This window comes from Narcine bancroftii, chromosome 7, assembly GCF_036971445.1.
Source record: "Narcine bancroftii isolate sNarBan1 chromosome 7, sNarBan1.hap1, whole genome shotgun sequence".
In the NCBI taxonomy this organism is placed as follows: Eukaryota; Metazoa; Chordata; class Chondrichthyes; order Torpediniformes; family Narcinidae; genus Narcine; species Narcine bancroftii.
Window position 1 is genome coordinate 160,133,082 of NC_091475.1, and position 26,444 is coordinate 160,159,525.

Genomic DNA, 26,444 nt, shown 5'->3' on the forward strand with positions numbered 1-26,444 from the left:
CACTTATGGCATAGGGAATACTTAAGGTGGAATGTGTTTTTTTTAATAAATGTTGCCCACTCCTGCATTAAAATCATTGGATGAAAACCAGCTTTTCTTGGAGGTTTGCCATTCTTATGTGTCCTTAATTTCCTCATTAGTTACTTTTCTTCCATTATATTGTATGAGTCTCTGAACTGATTCATTGTTACTTTACTTGGATATTTTCTTGTGTTTCATTCATTTCCTCTGCCATAATTGATTCAACACAATTATTCAAAATGTTGATCATTTACACTGTTCACATTAGCTTCTGAGGGCTGCACAGACTGCCCTATTTTCCCTGATGTTATGGAAAGCATTTACTCTGATTTTCGATATTACAAATTTCCTCTTATAAAGTTGTCTGTCGACCTCCCACTGGTCTTGAACAAATGCGTGCATTTTACTCTGGGGAGTTTCATGCATGGCATTCAAGTCAATGTGTCTAAATCAAGAAACTCAGGAGATACTTTCTGTTCTTTCTTTCAAAACTACATCAAAACCAATTGTATTCTGAGTGTGCACAGAAACATTTTTACTAAACATGCACTTTGCTAAATCCCTTGCTTTTATTCTGTTACATTCATTGTAAATCCAAAAAATGATTGACTGCTTAGAAATCCACTACTGGTCAGTAGTACTAAATATGCCATATGGAAAACAAAAGAGACAAAATACAGTGTACAACTAAATTATGTAAAATATTTTGCATAATTTGAACATTTTCCTATTGAATATATTCCAATTCATAATATGCTTAAAACTCTATTAAAAACTATGTTCCATGTTTGTCCATTCATACTGGAATTATACATACTATCAATTTGGATTGGCTTTTGGTAGCATTATCCACACTGTATTTTTTTTTAATATGCTTCATTGACTCTTGTCCTAGAGTCTATCGATGAAGTAACTTTATCCTTAATTGCTTGGGCCTATTTTGTCTGTTCTGCTATTTGTCCTGGAAACTCTTAAATTGATACCTTTTGCTTCTTGTCTGATTGCCTTGCAATCAGGTTGTACTTTTCAAGTCAAATGTACATCATCGATGCATCTTATTTCTCTAAAAGAAACATTTATTTGTGACAATTATTGACCTTTTCCTTCTGGTAATTTGTAATTCCCGCTTTTGATATCCTCTCATTTTTGGATGGAAGTTATAATGCTTCTGGGGATTTAAAAAAAATTCCTGAGTTAGTACTTCACAGGATGGTTTCAGGGGTAGAATTTAAATGTATAATTCATTTCACAATGTCTGACTCAAAAAAAACATGTTGTTAACTTTGAGGATTGGTTTGGAATAACAAAGAATCACTGACTATTGTCATTTGAAACAGAGAAACATAGAGAATAGCAGAAGGACATTCAGCCCTTCCAGCCTGCTCCACCATTCAATATGATCAAGGTCATTCATGCAATTTCAGAACCCTATTCCAGCTTTCTCTCCATCACACTTGATCCCAGTAGCACCACATCCAACTGCCTTTTGAATATATCTAACAAACTGGCATCAGCCACTTTCTGTGTTTGGGAATTCCACAGTTCACAACGCTCTTATTTCAGTCCTAAATGGCTTACCCTTTTTTTTGTTAGACTGTGACTCCTTGATCTGGACATCCTCAACATCCACAAACTTCTTGCCTTATCTAATCTGAGTTGTCCTGTCAGCATTTTGTATATCTCAATGAGATACCCTCTCAAACTTTTAAATTTGAGAGAGTATAACCCTAGACTATCCAGTGTTTATATGTCGGTCCTACCATCCCAAGACTCAGTTTAATGAAACTTGAATGAACCACTCAATAACAAGAATCTGCTTTCTTTGCTTCTTGCTTCCATAAGAAATGTATTGAAAGTCCTCCAAACCAAAGGTGAATTCTTTGTGAAATGTATCACTGGAGTTGCAAGCATTGGATAATGATAAATAAAGTGAAACGTAACTTCTCCTTTACATCAAGAAATTCACCTCAGTTGGCTGTTGTTCAAGGTTACATTTTTGGATTTAAAAAAATGGAAAATGGACCCAAAAATAATGCTGAAAACAACTTTGATAGTTTTATGATTGATTACAAAATACAAAAATAGCTAGAATAAGATCAGTTGCAAGATTAAATTGTTACCAAAAATTCCTCTTTGACAATGAGAACAAATACATTTTGACAGGGCATTATCATTCTGTTACCTTTTGTTTTCTCAGGCATTCATTTTTATATATTCATGCACCAAAATGATATACCATAGACAACATTTCCATGGCCTTCACAGAAAATGATTTGTCGATGTATTATTTACTTATTTTCATTGATCATCAATGTTACAAATTATCCACTATAAATAATCCATTGAACCAATATATTGGGCTACCTCAGATTGTTCCACAATTGTGCAATAAGATAACACAATTTAATGCTACTATTTAGCAAGCAAATTTGAAATGCAATTTACTCCATAGTTCATTCACTGCCAACCAGACATGTGGATTACAACATTTGATATTGAAAGAGCAAAATCACCCAGGCTAAATCATTAGGTTTATTTTCCATCAATTTCAAGATCGCTGTCCATTACTACCCACTCTGGGTTCCTGCTGCATCTGAATATGTGCCTGTAACATGTAAAATTTACATCTGCATGCTGCTGTCCTTTAGCAAAAAAGAAAATTGATTTGGTAAAAATATACAAACTGTACAATTTGTACAGTCTTTGCACAAGACAACAACTGGTTGATGATTACCCCGAGAAATGTCAGGTTTCTAAAAAGACAAAGAAAAACTTCACCATTCAACAAGATGATGCCATTAATATGGCCTGTTAAAAGTATGAAGTAATGTGGTATTTTATAAAGGGCCTTTGTCAGCCTCTGTGAGACTAATTTCATGGTAAAAGCTCTGCACAGTGTTGTACCACATGATCTATTTCCAGTTTCTTATAATTTTGTAGATAACTAGATGACATAGAGATGCAGACAGCATAATAATTAAAATTAGAAAAGTCCCATGCCAAACCTCCTCACTGCACTGTACATCAGTGCCTAGCATCCAGAATTCCTGCGGTGATCCAGCCAGAAAAAGATGACTTTTTTCATTGCTATCACAGCCATGCACCTGTTTGGCCTAAACTGGCACCTGCAGCCGATGGAACGGCAGATGTACCAGATCGGTGAGAACAAAGCCAGCAGTTGGCCAGTGCCAACGGACGTCTCATTGTCTCCCTCTGGTGGGACAGGTTTAGACTTGCCTGAAAGGAAAGGCAAAGGAACCAGTGAAGGTATGGTCAACTCTAAGCATAATCAATACTATGAACCTGCTCTTTGAATCTTCAGTGTACTTTATGTTAACATTCAAGGTTTCATTTATTAGTTATACTTTAAAACTTTACATGCAATGTTTCCTTTTAATATTTTTCTGCCTTATTAATAGTGTAAAGTATACAATGGGCACAGTTTCTAGATTCCCCACATCTCATGTCTGCCATTTTATTCATGTGTTCATCAAAATGCATATTTTAGTGAAGTACCTTTATTTTATGACCATGAAGTACTCATCCGGAGGTATGCTTAGGGGACACTATGTATTGTACCAGTCTGGTAGACAGATTTAACTTATACTCCAACACTATATTCCATTATTTATTAAGATATGAAAATTTTTCAGAATCACTAAAAGTTAAAATGTGACCCGTGGTTGGCTATTAGTTGGATATGGACTTTACACATGGGGAGGCCTTTCCCTGGAGTGCCCAAAAGGGATAAGACAGAAGGCAATACTGGTCCAGAGGTTTAGAAGTTGTTAAAATGTATGTAAATAGTCAGGGAAAAATATTCTTAGAAATAAATAATTAAAACACATCATTAACATGTTCAAAATTGGTCATTCTGGAGGTGGGAATACGCTTTGAAATGAATATCGTTTTGGATTCTGTGCCAGGTGTGGCCCAGTGTGAGACTGGAGTGGCTGCACCCATGCTGGAGTGTCCAAGCAAGATGTGGCACCTGGTGACAGGGCTGAGAGACAAATGTTGTGGCATTTTCTCATTCAGTAGTTCGGGGGCCATGCGAGTGATCATACATGTCCAATTCACAAATGATGGAACGGCTGAATGATTGTTCCTCCCTTTGAAATATCAGTGAGGAATATCCACCCTATTCAATCAAACATGAATGTTGCGACTTGGTGTCTGATGAACACAACCTACATATTTAATGCAATGCACAAAAGTCTTGAAGAAACTCACCAAGTCTTGCAGCATCCATCAGAACTAAAAGGTTGCCAACAATTCAGGCCTGAGCCCTTAAATGCAATTAAAGGCCTTTTGTCTGCATTCCAGTAATTGAATACTTGGTGGAGGATGTTGATTGAGTTATTGAATTAGGTTGCAACAAGGGGGATCAGGCTAAGAGAATAATTGGTTGATTTGCAGGGACGTGATACTGGAGTGATGAGAGTCATGTCAGGAAACCTGAGGATATTAGCAATGAGGTCAAATGCAGGGAAGGGGTAAGAAAATGTCACCAAGAAATCCCTTAAAAGTCATGCTGCCTGGAATAATATGGGTGAACTGGACCTTACTGCAGCAGATCTGGTGAGGTTAGGAATCCTCTAACCAATGTCTGGATAGGTCTTGTAGTTAATGCCCTCTTGAATATGCAAGAACCAGCACATTGTTCTTATACTTCCATGTACAGAAGGGTTTTGCAAAATTTGCAAATGTCACTGTGCATGTGATCACCCTCTGGATGAATACATGCTGAATGTACAGAGGACTCAAAACAAAAATCAGAAGTGCACTGAGCATGACCAGGATTTCAAAAGAAGTTCTACTGCATGGCATACAGAAATGGGTATAAGATAGAAGAATTTCATGGTCAATATTTCAAATTGTCTCTAGGAGTCCATGTTACAAAAAAGGAGATGCTGGAGATCTTAACACACATAGAGGTAGCTAAATTCCCAAGATGTGATCAAGTACATCACAGGATATTTTGGATAGCTTGGGAAGAAATGACAGGAGCCCCTGCAGAAATAATTACATCATTATTAAATGAGGGTTAGGTGCCAGAAAACTGGAGAGGGTGGCTAATGTGGTGCCTTTATTTAACAAAGGATACAAGAACAAGCAAAGGCACCACAGAACTTAATGTCAGTTAAGGGAAATTACTGGAGAGGATACGGAGTCAAGATTTACCTGCATTTGGAAAGGAAAGGACAGATTAGTGGTAGCATGGCTTTGTGCATGAGAAATCATGTATCACAAACTTGAGTGAGTTTGTTGAAGAGTTGACCAAGAAGATTAATGAGGTCAGGTCAGTAAATGTTGTCTACATGGTCTTTAGCAAGGCCTTTGAACAAGGTCCTTCACAGTAGGCTGGTCTAGAAGGTCAGATTGCAGAGTAAGATGGCCAGTTGGATACAGAATTGGTTTGATAATTGGGGAGAAAGAGTGGAAGTGGAGGGATGTAACTCAGATTGGAGACCTGTGATCAGTGGTGTTCAGCAGGAATTGGTGCAGGGTCCACTGCTGTTTGTCATCTATATTAACAGCTTGGATGACAATATAGTCAGTATTGTTAGAAAGTTTATGAATGACACCAAAATAGGTGGTAGAGTGGAAGGTCAAGAAGGTTATCTAAAACTGCCAAAGGATCGAGATCAGTGGTTTTCAAACTTTTTCTTTCCACTCACATACCATCTTAAGTAATCCCTATGTCATAGGTGCTCTGTGATTAGTAAGGGATTACTTAAGGAGGTCTGTGAGTGGGAAAAAAATTGATCGAGAACCACTGCCCGAGACCCCATTGTTACTGAAATATTTTGCTTGAGAAAAATGTAATTGGCCCATTTCCTTTGGAGTTATGAAACCGTGCACATAACGAGTCAATTAGGTACGATTAAAATAGTGGTTTTCAAACTTTTCTTTTCCACTATTTTCTATTATCATTGACCATCAAGGGCTCTGTAAAAGATGTTGTAAAAGTTATTTCTTTTGTACATTTGTCTGTGTTTTTGTTCCAGCAGGGCAAGGGGCATTAAGGCAATTGCCTGGAATGGAATGTTAATTAGTTTCTGATTTGTTGTAAAAATACCACAATTGTTGTCTCTGAAATTAATTTTTGGTTGACAACATTACAATACGATCCCATGAGTGCATTGTACTCTGTCTCTGAAGTTCATTCAATTGCTTTGGTGGAATTGGATTTAGGAGACAGACTGAAAACACACTCCCACTACTCTATGGCACGTTACTGTGACCAATTGGGGATGAATAGGCATATATTTGTTAACTCTTCATCAAATTTCAGTTTGAGTTGAATTTGAGGCTTGGATTTGTTCAACTAAGAATCCATTCCTTCTTATGACATTCTTTGGATGCATATAAGGCTAATTTAAATTTCTCCTTGGTGATGTCTCATTGTGCAGGACTCCGCAAAGTTTCAAAAGCTTCTAAGCATCAGGTGAGGTCAATGGATAAAGGCAGTGTCAGGGTAATACCAAGCTATGGTTTTACTTTATTAGGAACTGAAGAGGGAGGAAAGTTTGGGAGATGAATGAATTAAAATTTCAGAAACTCTGCGGGGTGGGGGGGAGGGGAAATAAAGCCGAGTTAATCAAAACTATTTTGCAATGTGCCTTGATCTTAGTGAAACCTAGCTTTAGGCAAGGATCCAGAGGCTGACACATTCAATTCGTAACACTGAATGGAGTTCAGCAGAGAAGCCAAATTCTCCCCCATGATCATTGATATCACAGTTGAAGTAGAAAATAAGCCAGAAAGATCAACATTCAATTTTCAATCTTCCTCTTGAGAGCAGGAGAAGGATATAGATGAGGACCCATAGGTCCTGAATGATGGTTTAAGAAAGATTGTAAAAGAGCAGACAATGGATCTGCAGGAAGACAGCAGATGACACTTTGTCCAATAAAGGAATATTCTGCAATCCCTTTACTTCAAAGGTTTGGTTCCAATAAAATTGAGAGTCGAGATTTTGTTCCAAAATACTTCAGAATGATTTAAATCTAAGTCCCAAAGCATCAGCAAGGCAGAGTGTAAGAGCTAAGCTGTGTGTACGACTACAAAATACCAGAATACAACTCTGGAATCTATGGTTCTGTCACAGTATGACACTGTTTACAATTATACTGTGTCACTGGAACACACTAGAGTCCAGTACTGTCCCTGCTTCAGTTGTTCCAGAAATCCAGCCCTCACAACAATACCACCAATCCTACAATCCTTATTTCTTCTCTACTTCTTCTCTTCTGCATGGCTCCCTCAAACCTTCCTATTCAACTAAGTTTTGGATCCGCTTGAACATCTCTCCATTGAATTCAGTGAGTGGATGGACATGTTAGGCCACCCTCACTAATATTTTGCCCATTTAAATGCTGTTGAACTAATATGGTAATAAATTTTAGTTCTTAGTTTGAAAAAAGTCTTACTTCAGTTTTAAACATCTGTGAATGTTAAGATATACTTGGAAACTATTACAGTAAAACCTCAGTATCCAGAATTCAAGTAACTGGCAACTTCAAGCAAATGGCAGAAAAAATAGAGGAAAATACATTAAAAAAAATAAAATAATAGGTAAAAATGACACAAGTTTAAAATTGTAAAAGCAAATGTTCTCTGAGGTAACACACAAACCTTTGGTGAAGATGGGGGCAAATATTCAGCCAGTGAAATGCTTTGCTCATAGCAGCTCTTTGAATAAAGTTGTGTGAAAAAACAATGGTGTCTCCCAGGATGAAGAGCTGGTTGATGCCACTCACCATTGGGGTGACTCTCTTAAAAGTGTCTCCTTTTCCCTACTTAGTAAGAGTTGCCTAGTCAGAGGCTTTATTTGTAAACTTGGTGGGGGGGGGGGGGTTAATTATCTATAAAGTTATTGTTGGTCTTTCAGGTGGGTACTTGGAGGGGAAGGAACCTGCAGGTGCAGCAACGGTTAAATATTTTCAAAGAGTGTGATTGAAAATAAAGTAAACTTCTTTAAGGTTTATATATTCATGCAAGTGAAGTTTGTCCAGTGTAATCACGGTATGGTATTTTTGACTTTTAAATTGTTTATTCTTATTAGTTAGGCATTGTATGCAACTGTAAAATACTCTTCTCCGGCATCTACCAATGCCCATGGGCGCTGGATACCAGGGATTTTAATGTATTATTCCTGATTTTATCACCGGCAAAACTGGCAGCAGGTTTTTCCCAGCTGTCAAAGCATTCAAGAGCATTTTGGTGCAGGAGCATCTTCATTTCATTGGCAGGGATCTTGCTACCATCACCCCACACCATTCCCTCAGACTTAAGAATGCTTCAGGTGAACAAATTGGCCCTCCACATCCATGCCAGGTTGGTATGGATTTGGAGTGGCCATGGGTCACAATTCTGGATGGAAAGTTTCACCAGCTGTATGGGGTCCATCAAAGATGCCATTTGGTACACAATTGTGTTGTTCTTCAATGGACATATATCTTCATTGAATCAGCATTTGGAGCAGCAAGATGTGGAAATAGAATTTGTAAGACTGTGGGTGAACAAGGCTCACGTTCAGGAGATTATTTTGAGTGTTGAAATACAGGAATAAGCAACAGTGGATAGAGGTTGAAAAGACTCTTTTTAGTGCTGGATAAGATACCTTATAGGCCCTTCAAGGTAACTTGTGATGTCAGCAAAGGAAGAAAAGAAAAACTTGAAGATTCTTCTGCTGCTCTATGCTGATTTACTTGTGCCTGACCCTAACCTATCAAGGTCATGGGGTTACGTTGGGGTTTCATTTCTAGAATTGTCTACAAACCAATTTATTTGTAAGTCAGAAACAGCTACTCAGGAAGGAGAATTGATGAAAAGGTTTGTAGTCTGGAAATTATTGGATATTTCAAGAGGGGCGGCACTGTTAGTGTAGGTTAGCGCAACGTTACTGCAGAACTAGCGACCTGGATTTGAATTCTGCGCTGTCTGTAAGGAGTTTGTTCTCCACATAATTACGTTTGTGTTCCCTCTGGATATTCCAGTTTTCTCCCACCCTTCAAAAAGTACGGAAGTTAAAAGTTAATTGTGATATTGTGGCAGCATGGTCTTGTGAAAGGGCCTATTACCATACTGTATGCCTGAATTAAGATGTGTACTGGCCACTGAATGATTTGTGGGTGGATACTCGTTCCACCTCAGACAGGTCAAAATTTGTGGGTCATAGAGGTGAGAGTGCAGTGGAGAGAGAATAAGGGGAGAGTTACACAAAAGGTCAGAGGATTGGGATATCAGGAATCACATCAGGGCGTGATTAATGGAGAGGGTTGGAATTGCAGTTAGCTGGAGTGGGAGATGGGATCCATTGTCAATGGACATGAAGGAGAGTGTAGAATAAGTAGTAATTTTAAAGGAAACCTACCTACGTGGATCTATGTGCCTGACCTCATGGCCATAGACAGATAGACAGGTCCCTTAAAGATGTGCTAAAGCAAGCCTCATCCACACCTTAAAGATCTGCTTCTGCATGAGTGGTTCATGCCATCTGCAACCATACCCAGAAGAGTTGCACCCCATGCATTAATTGTTCACAGGTACTGCCATCTGTGTGCCTAATGGTGTTATACACACAGGGGTATGACTGAAAACGGTGCAGTATTAAGTCAAATATATTGTACAAATGCAACCTGACGAAACAGCATTCTCTGGTCCTTGGTGCAAAACTTGCAGAAACACAGCCAGACATAACACATATACAGAGAAACAATAAATATGCAGAACAAATGTTTCATCAATACAATTAGATAAATAAATATTGTGCATGAGAGAATTGATGGTTAGTGTGAGCAGTTCCTTTGGTTCAGTATTCTCACTACCCGTGGGAAGAAACTGTTACTCAGCCTAATGGTGCTGGCTATGATACCCCTGTACCTCTTCCCCAACAGGAACTGCTGAAAGATGCTATGTGCAGGGTGGAAGGGATCCTCAATGATTTTGCGCTCCCTCTTCAGACACTGATCCCGGTAGATCGTGCTAATGGGTATGAGGGAGACTCCTGTGATCCTCTCTGTCACTCATATGGTCCTGTAGATTGACCTCTGATCCTTCTCTCTGCAGCAACCGTACACACTCCGATGCTGCTGGCCAGGATGCTCTCAATAGAGCTCCAATAAAAGGTTGACATGATGGTGGCTGGTAGCCTTTCCCACTTCAGTCTTCTTAGGAAGTCCAGTAGTTGTTGTACCTTTCTAACAAGTGAGGAGATGTTGAGTCTCCACAATAGGTCACTAGTGAAGTGAAGTCCAAGAAACTTGGTGCTCTCCACTCTCTCAATAGTTGTTGATGTGTAGTGGAGAGTGGTCATTCCTCATCCTCCTGAAGTCCACGATCATTTCCTTTGTTTTACCCACATTGAGTCTCGGGTTGTTACTCTCGAACCATATTAAAAATTTTCTATCGTTGCTGATGAGGTCAACTACTGTTCTGTCATCTGCAAGCTTGATGACACTGTTGGAGCTGGATTTGGCAATGTAGTCATGGGTCAGTAGCATGTGTGCTGTGCACACACCCATGAGGTGCGCCAATGCTCGACATTCTGCTACCGACCTGGAAAGACTGTGGTCTTTCCATTAGGAAGTCCAGGTTCCAGTTACAGAGAGGGATATTGTGTCCCAGCAGGGACAGCTTCTCCACTAGCCTCTGGGGAATGCATATTAAATGTGAAGCTGAACACCAGCCTGGAAAATAAGGTGTCATCCTCCAGGTGGGGCAGGACGGATTGAAGTGATGAGGCTATAGCATCATCTATGGAATGGTTTCTTCTATAGGTAAATTGAGATGGGGTCCACCATCCCTGGGACGTGTGTATTGATGTGCACCATCACCAGGCATTTCATAATGGCGGAGGCAGCAGTTTAAATTTCAGCTGTGTGTCCACAAAAACGTAATGTTATTGTTACTGACCATGCACATTTAATTACAAACGTTTTATGCATTAGGTTGGTGGACTTGGGCCACTTTCATTCAGGTCTGCGGTGGGGTGACTTTCATGACTGCTTGAAATAGGTTTTATGTGAGCGAATGATACAATGGCCCAGGCTTTACCACAGATGTCACAAGTAGTTTCAGGAATTGTTTAAGGAGCACACCTCACCTGCTTGATTTACCAGTATTACAGGAGCTCTTAAAATGACAATTCTTGATGGGAACCACTGATACAAATGGTAAGATGGGTTCAATGCTTTGTATCAAGACTGGACACTCAAAGCTTGCAGCAGAGATGGATACCGAACCAATGTAATTGGACCCCATTACAGAGAAAGTAGAAGACTTTACCTGCAAAATCAAATAAAATCTGGCTGGGTGAAGCATGTGTTATAGGAGAATCTGTCATTTTATTCCTTCACAGAATCTTTAACAGTGGCTCAAAAAAGAAATGTATTATGTTGCACTCAAGTTCTTACCATTGCTTTAAATTTTGATTTTCTGGTAAAGGCCAATGCTCTTTGCCACTCATGTTGACTCAATGTTGTGCTGTGGTCATGATACCAAACAAAAATTGGACGCTAATTGACACTGCAGCTCCCAGCCCTGTTTCAAGATATACCAACCACACATTTCAATTTCCCTTCACACCTGTTCTATATGTTCATAGCATTAGTGCTCAATTGCATACCTCAATTCAATCATACTCTACATGAATTAAATCTTCTCAAATATGCTTATTAAATTATTAATTTTCTTTGCATTAAATCCCAACCTGCTCTATAATTTATACAGTAGAGTTCCAAGTCTTGGAATATTTAGACATTTCAAGCCATCCAAACTTTGATTTAACATGAGTAAACTTTGGCAGTACTGGTTGAAATAAAACATCGACATCTGATGCATTACTGGAAGCCAGAAGCTTTTCTTGATCATTTATTTGAACATCTGTTATCGAGCCTTTTTATGTCAATTCAGAAATCTAGGACATGAATTCAACATACATCAAAAGTCACTGCAAATTTTAGTAGAAGGCAGAAGTATATTAAAAGGGAATCCTGTGTGGTATTAAAACGTATCAATAACAAAAATTAGCTTTTATGCAGATCATAACTGACAACACTCATTGCAGAGCAACAGGCCAAATTTAACATTAGGCTTAAATGTAACGACAGACATGCTTTATTTCTGACTCACACATTTGGATGATAAAGTTGTATTTTGTTGCTTATGTTCTGGACCTGAACGGCAGATAGTTAGCCTCGTGAAGCTCAATATTAAAACGGTGCCTATAGTAGTTAAACGTCATTATAGATGCATAGTATTATAAATCAAAATCAATAACCTGAAGATAGCAAACCTGGTTAGCAAAGTCCAAGAGTTAACAAAGCTAAATTTTAGTGAAACAAAATGTAATTTCAATCATCTGTAAACAGCAGTAGTACATCACTGTTAACTGGATCAGATTTTTATGACAATTTGGCCCCGCTGTTAGAAAATCTAAATTGCAAATGTTATTTTCGAAGGGATTTTGAAATTATTTTAATCATAACTCAGATTGTAAGATGATTACACAGAGCTGGGTAATAAATACTGCATTTAGTTTTTTGTCTCCAAATATTTATGATTTTGTTTTCACCTCCTTTCTCCAATTTTTTCTCTAAATTTGAATTATTTTGTGCAGTTTCCTCCCTAGATTTTGTTGCAGCAACTTTTCCCTCATTTAAGAAAGAAGTACAAGTCTCTTAATGTTTTCACAGGAAAAACAGATAATTTAATCCCAGAAGAGAGCTATATAGATACAGGAGAAATTGATATCGGGCGAAGGGTCACTCAGAAGATACCACCAGGTCTTTTCTGGCGCACACAAGTGTTCATAGATCATCCAATGTATTTGAAATTCAACGTGTCATTGGGAAAGGATGCTCTGATTGGAATTTATGGTCGACGTGGCCTTCCTCCATCTCATACCCAGGTAAATGTCTGTGGAGACCAGTTATTTGGTATATTTAAAGCTGAAGTTGATTAGTAAGGGCATCAAAGCTTATGGGGAGAAAGCAGGAGAATGGGGTTGAAAGAAAAAAATGCCTCAGCCACGATTTGAATGGCAGAGCAAACGCAATGGGTTTAATTCTGCTCCTATATCTGGTATTCTTGTGGTCGTATGTGCAATAAATCGACTGCCTTCATCAGAAGAAATGCAATCATTCAAGAAGGTGACTTATGGGCAGTTAGGAAGGGGAATTAAATATTACTCTTGCTTGTGGAACTAACAATTTATTGCCAATTGGCAGATGGGAGTGTTCAATTAACAATTTAATTGAAAGGAAAATAGATTTGAAGGCAACTTGACCTCACATTTCTTGTTTTAGAAATCCATTATAAATAAAAAAAACATGGTACAAATTTCAAAAAGTATATCCAGTGTGCAAACAAATTAAAATGTAAATAGTTAAGTACAAGGAAAGGTTACAAAATCATTCTCTGTTTCTTTGACTGCACAAGCCTGTTTAGATCCTGAATCATTCTCCAATGGACTTGTCCACCAAATTATTTGCTTGAAATCCAAGCAAAAGCGAAATGTATATCTTAATTTTGTTTCCTTGGTTAAGTACCCATTAAATAAGTTAATTGTGTTGTTCTGAAGTTCATGCTGAGGAGAATTTCAAGAAATAAAGCCCAATTTAATTTTGTTTCATGAATACAGAACACAATTTGTTATTAAGTGTCACATATCTACTGCAGCTGAGACATCTTTTTATTTACAACAGCTCAGAACTGAAGAAAACTATAATCGAAGACCTAGAAGCTCTTATAATTGGCTTTGGTGGTTGAATAACACTATTTGAATAAATTCTTGTGTTGGGATAACAAGGTCATATGGCTCTTAACAATGGGCATGTTTATCACTTCCTCATGGAGGATGTCAAGCATGATAAGACACGCATTAAGAATTCTGATTTAATTGAATATCTCTTCATTTCAATATGCTGTTCAAAAGCATAGCACTATCTGGGATGAACATCCACAGAAGAAATACTGTATGTTCAACTCTTTGCTGAAAGTTTCCTGCAACAAATTTTTCTCATATTAGTGACTTAGGTATGGAATGTAAATTTAAATATACAGCATGGTGATAGGCCCTTTGGCCCATGAGCCCATGCCACCCAATGGACCTACACCCCCAGTACACTTTTTTAGGGTGGGGGGGGAAACCAGAGCCTCCAAAGACAGCCCACAAGGACATGGGGTAAGAATATACAAACTCCTTACAGACAGCATGAGATTCAAACCCTGGTCCCAATCGCTAGAGCTGTAACAGCATTGCACTAACCTCTATCCAAAACATGTCCAGAACTATTCAAGTCTTGTAAATTTCAGAACTTGAGCATAGTGAGAGTGCCATTTCAGAAGTCAGGAGTTTCTGCTTGATAGTGCTTTTTTTTTTTGGCCCAATTAAATTGAAATTGGTATTGCTATATGCAAATGACTGCATTTCTAAACTCAAGTTCCTGCAGTTCTAATGGATCGAGCAGCATGCCCCAATACATCTGTGAATTAGATAACATTTTCAGGCCCTAGTGAAGGGCTTGAAATTAATGATGCCAGGAAGGTAAGATTATTTTTGAGCTATAGCTTTCTACAGCAGAGACAGAACCATTAGGCCACCTTGTCCATTCCAGCCATCAAATGTCGATCTCTGTTAAACCTATTTGGCCTGTTCTCAGGCCTGGAGCATTTCCTCTGCACTCTCTCCAGGACAGTCTTGTATGCTTCTTACAGTAAGGAGAACAATTGTGCTTGGTGCCCCAGCTGTGTCCTAACTAATGTTTTATATCATTCTACCAATCCTTGCTCTTATCCCCTGTATCCAAATAATGAAGGAAGTGTCATCGATGCCTTCCTATTCTCTGTGCTGTTGCCTCTGTGAACCTTTGCACATGCATCAAAGTCCTCTGTTCCTCAGTACTTCCCAAGGTCCAAGCATACAGGCATTATAATTCTTCACATTTTTTCAATTACTAAATTCCATCAGCTATTCCTCTACCAATTTTCCCAACTGGTCAGTATCATTTTGTAGCTGAACAATTATTTTAACATCATTTAACCTATGTAATGGTTTACCATATGTCTAGATTTGGCTGACATGGGCCTACTGCCTACGATTGATTCCTGCTGTCACTTTATGCCATTACAATATTTTGGATATGATGAACCTATCTTGCAGGCCAAAAGCCCTTTGGAGTGTTGAAAAATGGCTCCAAGTCTTGCATGTCCATTGGAAATCACGACTCTCCAAGGCCCCCTTGAAAACCTCGGCGACATTCTGCTCCCTGCTTTACTAGCTGACAAATATTGTCAGAGTTTCAAATCTTTCAGAAACATGTAAAAACTATTAAAAATGAAATAAAATGTAAAATGTCGGGTGAATTATTTTTAAAAATAATTGAGAAATGAAATAAAATGTTAAAAAAATTCTTAAATAATTGAAAACATTGAACAAAATTTAAGTTTTAAAAGAAAGGAAATTATATTTTTACATTTACTCCCTGGAATCCTAGAATTCCTTTGAAATGAATGAGTTCATAGATTCTAAACCAACACAGGATGAAAGAGCTGATTTCCCCATGGTACATTCAGCGGAAACTCTGATTGTTAGGTTTGGGACTTCAGCATTTAACAAATGGCCAAGATTGCTGCCAGTTAAATAGGTAATTGCATTGTAATTTTAAAATTACTGTTTTTTATGAACCTATCTGCAGCTGCTGTAATCAACTTTCAAGTTTCTCAACTGGAAACATTTCTTTCAGTTTTTGTTAAATGTGGTCACCCATTGCACTGATATGGAGATCTGCTTGAGTCCAATCTCTAGGAATGGATGCATTGGAAAAGGAGCATAATCTTGGATATAATTTAAACAAGAATCAACAATTTATTCAAACCAGGAAGCTTCACTTTTCATTGTGGCTTAGATCAGTTCAGCTGGTGAAGAGTCAAAGTGCGATAAAACTGTTGGCATTTTAAGACCAAATGGAATGATACAATTTTTATACAGCACTAATTCAAAAAAGCTAAATGCAAAATATTGTTGTGATGAATCTTAAGTCAAACTGGGTCACGTCAACAAAATTATTGTTGCAATCTGGAGAGATTAAGTGCAATAGAAGCATGAGAGACAAGGCAATGGGCAGATTCAGAATATCAATGATGGTTGAATCCTGCATTTATAGCCCTGAGGAATGGATGTTTTGTGCAGTATGTCTCTTAAAAGTTCCTTTTATAGGGCAGGTAATAACTGGAGATTGATGGAGATTGTGGTTACCATGCAGCAATTTTAAAAAGTATGTTTTGTCATTCTTTTCATCTAGTTTGGATTTGTGGAATTATTGGATGGCAGACGATTGCTGGCACAGGAAATGAGAGGTCTACAGGGATACCAGCAACACCAACAGAGGACCTTAATCCCACTGGCAAATCGTGAGACTGGATTCATCAGATATCTGGATTCTGGAATCTGGCATTTGGCTTTTTATAATGATGGGAAACTAATGGAGCAGGTCTCCTTTAAAACCACTGCCATAGGTAAGCCCTAACTGAAACATGATGATGATCAATCACAATTATCACCGTTATTTTTACACAACTTACAATTTGATCCTCAAAGAAATGGCTGTGGTACTCGGCTTGTAATTACAGAATTGAGAGAACCCGTGAAAATAAAGGCTTATTCTTCTAATTTACATATGCTCAATTGTGTTACTTCCTAAAGTTTTACCATTCCGTTTAATGTTAATATTAATCAATATTGACCATTGTTCTGTACAGTTTATTAGGTTCACACTGAATATGGAAAGACTAATTTTTAGTATTTTAAAAATAGAAATTTTCTATCTGTGTTAATTTGTCTATTTTACAGTATATATAAATTACTAAAATCCTCAAAACAATAAGTAATTCAAGTTACAATATCCTCCCTCTGTTTAAGGGATCAAAACAGCTTTTAGCTGAGATTCTGAATCAAACTTCTGCACACTGCTTCAGGTTAACGGAAAAGATGCCATGTCACCATTTCTGAAGAGGGGTGTGAAGGTTTCTCCTACTAATATTTGGCATTCAATCCACATCAGTAAAATCAATGACCTTGTTTCTGATCTTCCTGTGCACAGATTGGTTTCCCACAAAACCACAGTCCATTTAAAGTCTTTGGAGAGCCCATTAAGAGCATGAAGGGTTACGATTTAAAACCAACAGTTTTGATGTTTTGGGTTCCCTTCATTTTAAGTTGGAGCCATATTTTGGAAGTGATTTAGAACTCATTAACTACCACTAATTCCACACTGTCTTGCTTCTGTCCACATCTCGAGGGTACAATTTGCCATGTGTTAAATTCCAATTACTTTTCTTCTGTATGCACATTTATCATGCAAACTTTTTTGGATTCTGAACTTGATGTTAAGCCTTACCACACTTAATGAACTTTTTATTAATATGCTATTAATGTAATTTAGGAAAAGACATATTTGTCCCTTCCATTGTGAAATGAAATTCATTTTGATGGAACTCTCTCATAAGACAAGAATGTGCAAAATACCTTGTTCAAGATTAAATTTATTATCATAGTAATCAAACAGTGTCATATTACATGACATTTCTTTTTGCCTGCTGCAAGGCAGACAGATTCACCACTGGCAGGAATTGCCTAAACACCACTTACAGTCAGAGAGAGAGAAGCAAAAGAAAGTCCCCCCAGAGTCACCAAGTGTCCATGGATTCGCCTCCAGCACTTCCGCAGCCCCCGCAGCCACACAGAGTCCAGTCCAAACCATTGGCAACCCGACCTCCAGATTCGAACCTCTGACACAGGAACCCTTCAGCGCCCTTGGCACCTCCTTGCATCCCAGTTCTGATACTTGGATCTCTCCAGCCAGTTTGAGCCAGTCTCCAGCAGTCCTCGGCCCAGCACGAGTCTCCCAACAGCAGTCTCCAGCAGCCCACAGCTTCCACAAGTTCCACGCCTCAAGTCACCAGCGGCCCACCGCATGCACTGGTCCCTCAGCTGCAGAACCCCCTCAGAGGTCTGCCACTGTGGTCGCCATACCTGTGGACCGTCTCCTCCATTTTCTTCTCAGAAGGGGGAGGTGGGGTGATCTCATCATCCTCTGGCGCCCTGCTCCAGTCCTCCGCTTCCCTAGAATCTGCAGCCCCTTGTGGCTGCTGCCGATAAATTGGCACCGCCATCTTGGGCGCAGACCCGCGGTCACGGGATTTAAAATAAACCCAACATCAGCTCCCTCAATGGGCCATTCAAAGCCCATGCGGTGTTGATGGCAGTCCGTTGGGGAGCTGGACCCCACGGGAGCACTGCATCTCTGCTCCCTTGCTCTCCGCGGGTCTGCACCAAGGGCAGCACTGCAGCTACAGTGGCTCCATCCAATTCTATTCAGAATTTTCAGTAGTACAGAGAATTACCTTTGAGACCTACCTGAATATAAGATGATTTACTCTTCCTGTGTTCATTCATTGTCTTGCAGACAAATCTCTGTGCCAATGTTTAGAACCTTTCTAATCATTCTTCCAGCAACTTCATTGAAGATTAGCTCCCAGGAGGTTTGTAGTTCCGTTGGCATTAGACTATAAGTAGACTCTCTCCACAGCTGGTAGTCTCTCAGCAACTTGCTCTGGAATTATTGGCACTGCCATAGAGAATTTAAAAAATATTTAGTTTCAGAAGATAATTGATTACTTGTACTTTCTACAGTATTCACAGCATAATCTACTCACTCGCTAATCAATTTTCTTGAGCGGGACATGGGATTTAACTATTAAATCATGAAAATCTGTAGACACCTTGACTGAAGTAAAAACGTAAAATTCTGGAGAAACTCTGCTGGGCAAACAGGGTCCTTTAAGTAGGAAAGGTAAAAATACATAACCGACGTTTCGGGCTTGAGTACTTCAAAGTATGGAAGAATGTCAGCAGGTATCCGAACAAAAGGATGGGGGGAGGAGAGGAAAGGGGGGCAAAGGCAGGAGATAATTGGTGGAGAAGGGAGGGAGGGACAGCAGCGATCCAGGGGAGAAGGGATAGCTGGGTGGGGGGAGGGGGAGAACTGGAAAATAGGAAGGGGATAAAAAAATGTTAGCAGGAAGCAGAGGAGTCGATTTTAGTGCCACCTGGCTGAAGAGTACCCAGATGGAAAATAAGGTGTTGTTCCTCCAATCTTCAGGTGGTCAGGATGGGACAGTACATAAGGCCATGGACAGACATGCGAGTCTGGGAGAGTGACTCAGAATTGAAATGGTTGCCTACTGGGAGGTCTGTTGTTGCGGAGGGAATGGAGATGCTGAGCGAAGCGAACTCCCAGTCTGCAACCGGTTTCTTCGATATAGAGAAGGCCACAAAGGGAGCACCAGATGCAGTAAATCAGTCCTGTGGATATACTGGTGCTTAATCTTTTATCTAGAATTCCAAAAAACAGCAACCTCCAAAAAACTGGCATTTTTTTCGGTAGATGATATCTCCTCTTCAAAGATGGAGTCTGGTGCCAAACATGACCTGACACAACCCTCACTCAACTCCTGTGTATCCCGTTGTGTCTCGCGTTGCTAATTAGTGGTATCATTACTTTTTAAATACCCTACCCTACGAGCATGACCCTCAACTCATGTTGGAATATCCCGTTTTATTCCATTACATTATAAGCGCCTCCACATTGCCCGTCCAGCATCACAGTGCTTTCAGTCAGCCCAGCAGCAACTCAATACGGGATCAATGGTCACTGACGCTACCCATAATCCCCAATGCAGCTGAAACCGCTGTACCAGCGCTGGGGAACCAAGAAAGAAGCTGTTCCCCTGGTGCTGGAACAGCGGTGGGGGATGGGGAGTAAAAGACATGGCAGTGCAACTCAGGTGGGCAGGTGAGGTGGGGAGAGATGGCAGCACAGCTTGGGGGACAGGGGAGAGACGACAGCATGACCTGGGCAGGCAAGCGACAAAGGGGAGAGATGGCAGTGCCATTTGGTTGGGCGAAGGGGGATAGAGATGGCAGGATGACTCGAGGAAGCGAGCGAGTGGTGGCAGGGAGAGACCGCAGCACAACTCAGGCGGGCGAGGGGGAGAGAGGGCAGCACAACTCGGGTGGGTGAGTCAGCAGGAAGAAGAGAGACAGTAGCATGATTCGGGTGACGTAGGGGTGGCAGGGAGAAAAAGCACCACGACTTGGGCAGGCGAGGGGGAGGAAAGGCCAGAAAGACTAGAGCATGGCTTGGGCGAGTGAGGGGTGGTGGGGAGAGATGGCAGTGTGACTCGGATGGGTGAGAGGTGGGGGGAGATGGCAACGTGACTCGAGCGGGCGAGGGAGGAAGGATGGCAGCATGACTCGGGCAAATGAGGAGTGTCCAGTCCCAACGATCACAGATAAAAGGTTAGGCACCTGTACAAGTGAGGTGTTGCTTCACTTGAAAGGCCTGTTTGGGGCCCTGGATCGTGGTGAGGGAGGAGGTGTGGGAGCAAGTGTTGCAGCTCCTGAAGCCACAGGGGAAGGTGCCGAGTGGGCAATAGGTGGGGAGGGATGAGTGTACATGGAAATCATGAAGGGAGAGGTCCCTATGGAAGTCAGAGAAGGGAGGAGAAGAGAAAATTGATGTGGTGGTGGGATCCTGTAGTAAGTGGCGGAAATTCCGGCAGATAAATGTGTTGTATGTGGAGACTGGTGGGGTGGGTGATGATGAGGGGGATTCTATGTTTGTTGCTTCTGGGGGCAGAAGGGGCCAGGGCAGATGAGCGAGAGATGGAGCTAAGGGCTGAGTTAATTATGGTGGAGGGGAAGCCACATTTGTGGAAGAAGGCAAGCATTTCAGAAGATCTGGACTGGAAAACCTGGGGACAGATGTGGCAGAAATGGATAAATTAAGAGAAGGGCACAGAATCCTTGCAGGGGACAGGATGTGGGAAAGTGTAGTCAAGGTAGTTGTGGGAGTTGGAGGGTTTGTAATATATGTTGGTGGAAAGCTTGTTTCCCAAGATGGAGAAAAAGGAAGGGGAAGTGTTGTCGGAGATGGACCAGGTGAGTTTGAGATCGAGGTGGAAGTTGGCTGCAAAGTGGATGAAGTTGAGAAGTGGGTGCATGAGGCAGCACCGATGTAATCATCAATACACCAGAGGAAGAGGGGTGCTGCCTGTGTAGGCTTGCAACATGGATTTCCCCACAAAGTCCACAAACAGGCTGGAGTAGGTGGGACCCATGCAGTAACCCATGGCTATTCCTTTGATTTGGTGGAAGTGAGACGTTAAAGGAGAAGTTATTTAAATTGAGGACAAGTTCTGCCAGGTGGAGGAGAATGGTGGTAGAGGGTGACTGTTCGAGTCTTTGGTCTAGAAAGAAGTGAAGTGCTTTCAGACCTTCCATGTGGGGGTGGGGGGTGGACGTATAAAGGTATTGGACATCCATCGTGAAGATGAGGTGGTCCAATTTGGGGAAACAGAAGACATTGAAGAGATGGAGGGTGTGTGAGGTGTCAGAGATGTAGGTGGGAAGGGATTGGACCAGGGAAGGAAAGATAGAGGCAAGGTAAGATGAAACTAGTTCAGTGAGGCAAGAGCAGGCAGAAACAATGGGTCTACATGGATGGTTGGGTTTGTGTATCTTGGGGAGAAATGAGCAGTATGGTGATGAGAGATAATGAGGTTGGCAGCTGTTGGAAGGAGATATAACTGTCCTACTTTTCGTCACTAAACTGAGCTCACTGTTGGAATAATGGGATTCTTTAAGCTCCTCTGGACAAAACTTATATTAACTGTGTGGGGGACTGTTGTACATCACATTTTACACCATATGTAGAACTAATAAAAGGCTACAGAAATGGGAAACAAATTGGAAATCATTGAAGTCTAGCAATTTTCTAATCTGAAAAAGAAAACCTAAATTCTGTCAGATTTCTTGTGGCTCAAAAAAAATATTGCCACTTTCTTAGCCTGAAGGCAATCCTATTTATTTATTTACAACAATTCCAATTCCAGCCATTGAAACCATGTTGCCCCAGGACTCACAATTAATCCACCAACCCCACATGTTTTTGAAGGGTCAGAGGAAACCTGAGCATCCGGGGAACCCACACACGGGTCACGGGGAGAAATACAAACTCCTTCAAGATACTGCAGGATTTGAGCCCGGGTCGCTGGCCCTGCAATAGCTTTGCGCTCAATGTGCTGCCCAATAAAGATGAGTTTAGCCTTAAATGCCACCATTTTACACTAGTTGTTAAATACAGAAATCAGGGTGTAACTGTCTGAACTTCCTTGCTTAACCATATGTTTCACTAAAAGTGTTTAGAGTCAAATTTTTGAAACAAATGGAAGGTCTGCTAATCAAATACACAAAACCCACCAAGAATTATTCAAGCCTAATTGAAATTTAATAGTGATACGCTTAATTCTTGTGCAAAGAAGATTTTTATATTTACAAGTTTGAGCCTCTATCCTTCAGCTTTTAATGTTTGTCAGGCTTTCTTAAAAATTTGTCACTTACTGTTTGTTTTTGGTTCTTATATTTCTTACTCTGAATTCAAACTGTACCTTCACTTTGCTTAGAGCATTATTTGGGCAAACACCTAACTATTCTCACGAGATGATTCACTCAGAGAGCATTGAGGTTGAAAAAGAACATACTTCTTACTGAGTTTCTCACCCAGATACTGGATCTTCTGTTGACACAATGCGCTGAAATGTGACTCTAATCAGTATAAAGCGCACTTGCCTGTGTCGGGAAATTACAAATGCATTGAATGACTGGCATTCTGTTTCCTTTTGAAATTGGACTCAAGTCAACGGATGTATGACTTTAATGCCTTATTTGTCTTGAATTCTGACGTTTTTGCTGCAGTTGTGGTTCAACCATTCTTGTAGTCCAAATTACCCAGCCTCCCATGGCGCACCTCAACCTGAACCCAAAACTAGAAATATTAATCTCCAGGACAGCTCTTGGATGGGAAAATGAACTTTTCCTCACACCAGTGCCCTTGCTATTGATCAGTCATAAGGAGATATCCACAGTGTTTGTGAAAGAGAAAGAAAAATTTTTGATCCTGCCCTGTAGAAGGAGGGAAAATGTGTCAGCAGAATGCGGTGAAAAATTTAGATTTATTAAAAACGTATCAAAGTATTGCATCTTACTAATCTTAGTAGTTCTTGTTAAAACATTAAGAAAATCTAATGTCTCCAAAATACCAAATTTATTTTTCATTTGTTCAAATGTCATAAAACATCCTCCTTCAAAACATTGTTCAAACCTTTAAATCCTTTTTCGATAGCACATTTGTAAATAAAAATTATCAGCCGTAAAAGGTATCAATCTATTCTGAAAGACAGGAGTTTTAATAGATAAAAATATTTATTTTCCAAAAATTTTATTAATTTTATCCCACAGATTAACCAAATGTTTCAAAATTAAAGCATCCTTCCTTCCTATTATTAATTTAGAATTCCATTTATAAATAAATTCCTCTGGTCTTTTTTCTCCTATCGTATTCAACTCTATATCAATCCATGCAGGTTTCTTTTCCTGTTCAAATACTATATTCAAAAAATGCATTTGTGCAGGTTTATAATAATTCTTAAAATTTGGAAGTTGTAATCCTCATAACTTAAATTTCCATGTCAAAATTTTCCAGTGATACCCTAGCCACTTTTCCTTTCCACAAAAAAATCTTCTTATTTTATTTATTTCCACAAACATTTTTGAGGAATATTTATAGGAATTGACTGAAATAAATATTGAATTCTGGAAAATATATTCGTTTTAATGCAATTAACTCTGCCAATCAAAGTTATTGGTAAATTTATCCAATTTCTTAAATCTTTTACCTTTTTAAGTAATGGGACATAATTCAATTTATATAGATTATTCAAATTATTGTCTACTGATATCCCTAAATATTTAATTCCACTATCTGGCCATCTAAATTGTGGTACTCTCTTACAATAGTTATAAATACAAGATTTGCAGATAATCAAATTAAAGACTTCTTAATTAATGAATTAGGGCCAAATATAAACATAATGAGATTGACAGATTGATAAGTGAAAGATATTTTAAAAATTTCATCAATAATGTATGGTTTATTACAAAGAGAATCAGTGGAAGAAGGAATACATAAATCTAGATGAAGATGGAAAGAAGGTCAAATAGATGAACAGAATTTGAAAGAACTATGTAAAGATAATATAGGTACACAATCCTTTATCTGGAACCCTTGGGGGACAGTGTGTTCCAAATTTCGGATTTTTCTGGATTTCGGAAAGCCAGATTTAAACCCACCTGAATTGTGCTGCCATATCCACCCCCACCCTTTCCAATCGTGCTGCCATCTCTCCACCCCCCTCGTCCACCCGACTCATGCTGCCGGTCTCCCCACCCAATCACCTGACTCGCGCTTCTGGTCTCTCCCCACAACCTCGCCTGCCCAACTCGCCCTGCCGATCTCTACCCCCTTGACCACCCAGCTTGCGCTGCCGGTCGCTTGTCCACCCGACTCACGCTGCCGGTCCCTCACCCGCCTGACTCGCGCTGCCGTCTCTCTCCCCAATTACTTGATTTTGGAACTTTCCAGATTTTAAATATCCGAATAAAGGATCGTATTCCTGTATGACAAATACGATAAATGTGAGATATAGACTGGTTCAGTATAACTTCTTCCATCAATTATATCTTACACCACAAAAATTAAATAAATTGAAACTAACATTATCAAATTCAGTGTTTTAGATGTGGTCAAGAAATAAATTTTTGCTCTCCACCTGGCAATGTCCAAAAGTCAAAACATTTTGGATAAGTATTAGGAATCATTGAGAACTAATTTCAGGAGTAAAATTTTCTCAAGATCCAATGTTGGGTTTTTTTTTCAGAAATGTTATAGGAATTGTTCCAAAGTTGAAGTTAACTATGTATCAATTGAAATTTGTGAAAATTGCTTTAGCAATATCTAGAAAATGTATTGCAATAACATGGAAATCAGATATTGTTTTGAGTATGGAAAGATGGAATGTTGACATTCATAGTTGGAGACCACTTGAGAAGATAACATATCATTTGAAGAATAAATTTCATGTATTTTGGAAAATATGGAGCTCATATATTGCAAAATATGAGGTATTAATCTTTAATTTTTTAATATTTCTTTGGAGTTCCAGTCTTGATAGTGTCCCCCAACAACAGCAAGATAAATATATGTGTGTGTGTGTGATTGTTGAATAGCACTCACTTTTAATTCATCTTATTTTGTTCCCATTTTAGTTCTCTTGGGGGGGGTGAGGGGTGTTATTATTTTTTTTTCTTTTGCTTTTCCTTTTATAATCACATTGTATATTGATCAATGTAATTATTCAATTTTAAGTTTAAGAATTTATATTCTTAATATTCAATGTGGAAAAATCTATAAATAAAATTATAAAAAAAGAAAATCTAAAGTCATCCTCTTGTTTCACTTATTTCCAGAGCCTGCAGATGAATGTCCTGCCAATTGTTATGGAAATGGAGAGTGTCTTTCAGGAACATGTCATTGCTTTCTTGGTTACATTGGACCAGACTGTGCACGAGGTAATAGCATTTTATTACTGTGGTAGACTGCCAGAAATGATCTTCCTAGTCTTCTACCCTCAAAATGTATAAATGTAATAAAGGTCTGTAACATTTTACAATGGGCAGTGTTTGGTCGCACAAGAGTGAGAGCCTTGAAGTTGGATTTCTTTGTGTAAGACTTATGGCAAACACCTATAAGTCCTGAATCTGTCAGCTGCAATAGTTTATTATTGGGAGATGTTAGCCCCTGTAGAAAGTACAAGATTGTTTGTGTCAGAGACAGACATGATGGCAGGTATAGCTGGTTATAGGAAGGAGGGATATTGAAGAGTGGCTGCCCAGTGCCGCCAAATAAAATATGTAAACAGGTAGATCAATTCCTTCTGGCTACACAATTAGATATTGGACCAAGATAGAAACATAATTGAAAAGCAACCTCCAATTTCAGTTTAACTTTTGCTGATTTGACTTCCAAAGTCTTCCTTAACACTAAATACAGCTTAAAATGAATCTTGTTGTTACATAAACCTGGCACCCATTAGAAGTGCTACAACCTGCTTCTTCAATGCTCTTGAAGTTCAAACAATTCATGTCCTGTCTCCTGCATTTAACACAAGATATAGTATTGACTGTGTGCATTGTGCGCTGCTTCTGAAATTTAGTTCTTTTGGTAGCTGATGAATATTTTCTATGTTTACAAAGGGGAAAATACATATTGTCTGACTTAAAATCTGGATGCAAGTGAATTTTATGCCATACAACATGTCAAAACAGTTGAATTAATGTCTGGAATGACTATGGATCCTAAGTATGTTGGAAACATAATTGCCTATTTTTTTTTGTTCTTGAAAAGTTGTAGGATATTTTTTGGACAGGTTCAGTCAATACTTTTACAGGATAA

General features: G+C 39.3%; 1 protein-coding gene across 1 annotated transcript in view; it reads left to right on the forward strand.

The window, feature by feature from the left end:
* Window positions 1–26,444, forward strand: part of LOC138740058 (teneurin-4-like) — a 393,122-nt gene that overhangs the window by 191,769 nt on the left and 174,909 nt on the right. The window contains exons 6-9 of the mRNA XM_069892490.1: window positions 3,118–3,288; window positions 12,726–12,940; window positions 16,335–16,548; window positions 25,460–25,561. Of these exons, the coding sequence (XP_069748591.1) occupies window positions 3,118–3,288; window positions 12,726–12,940; window positions 16,335–16,548; window positions 25,460–25,561 (702 nt within the window). The remainder of the gene's footprint in view (window positions 1–3,117; window positions 3,289–12,725; window positions 12,941–16,334; window positions 16,549–25,459; window positions 25,562–26,444) is intronic.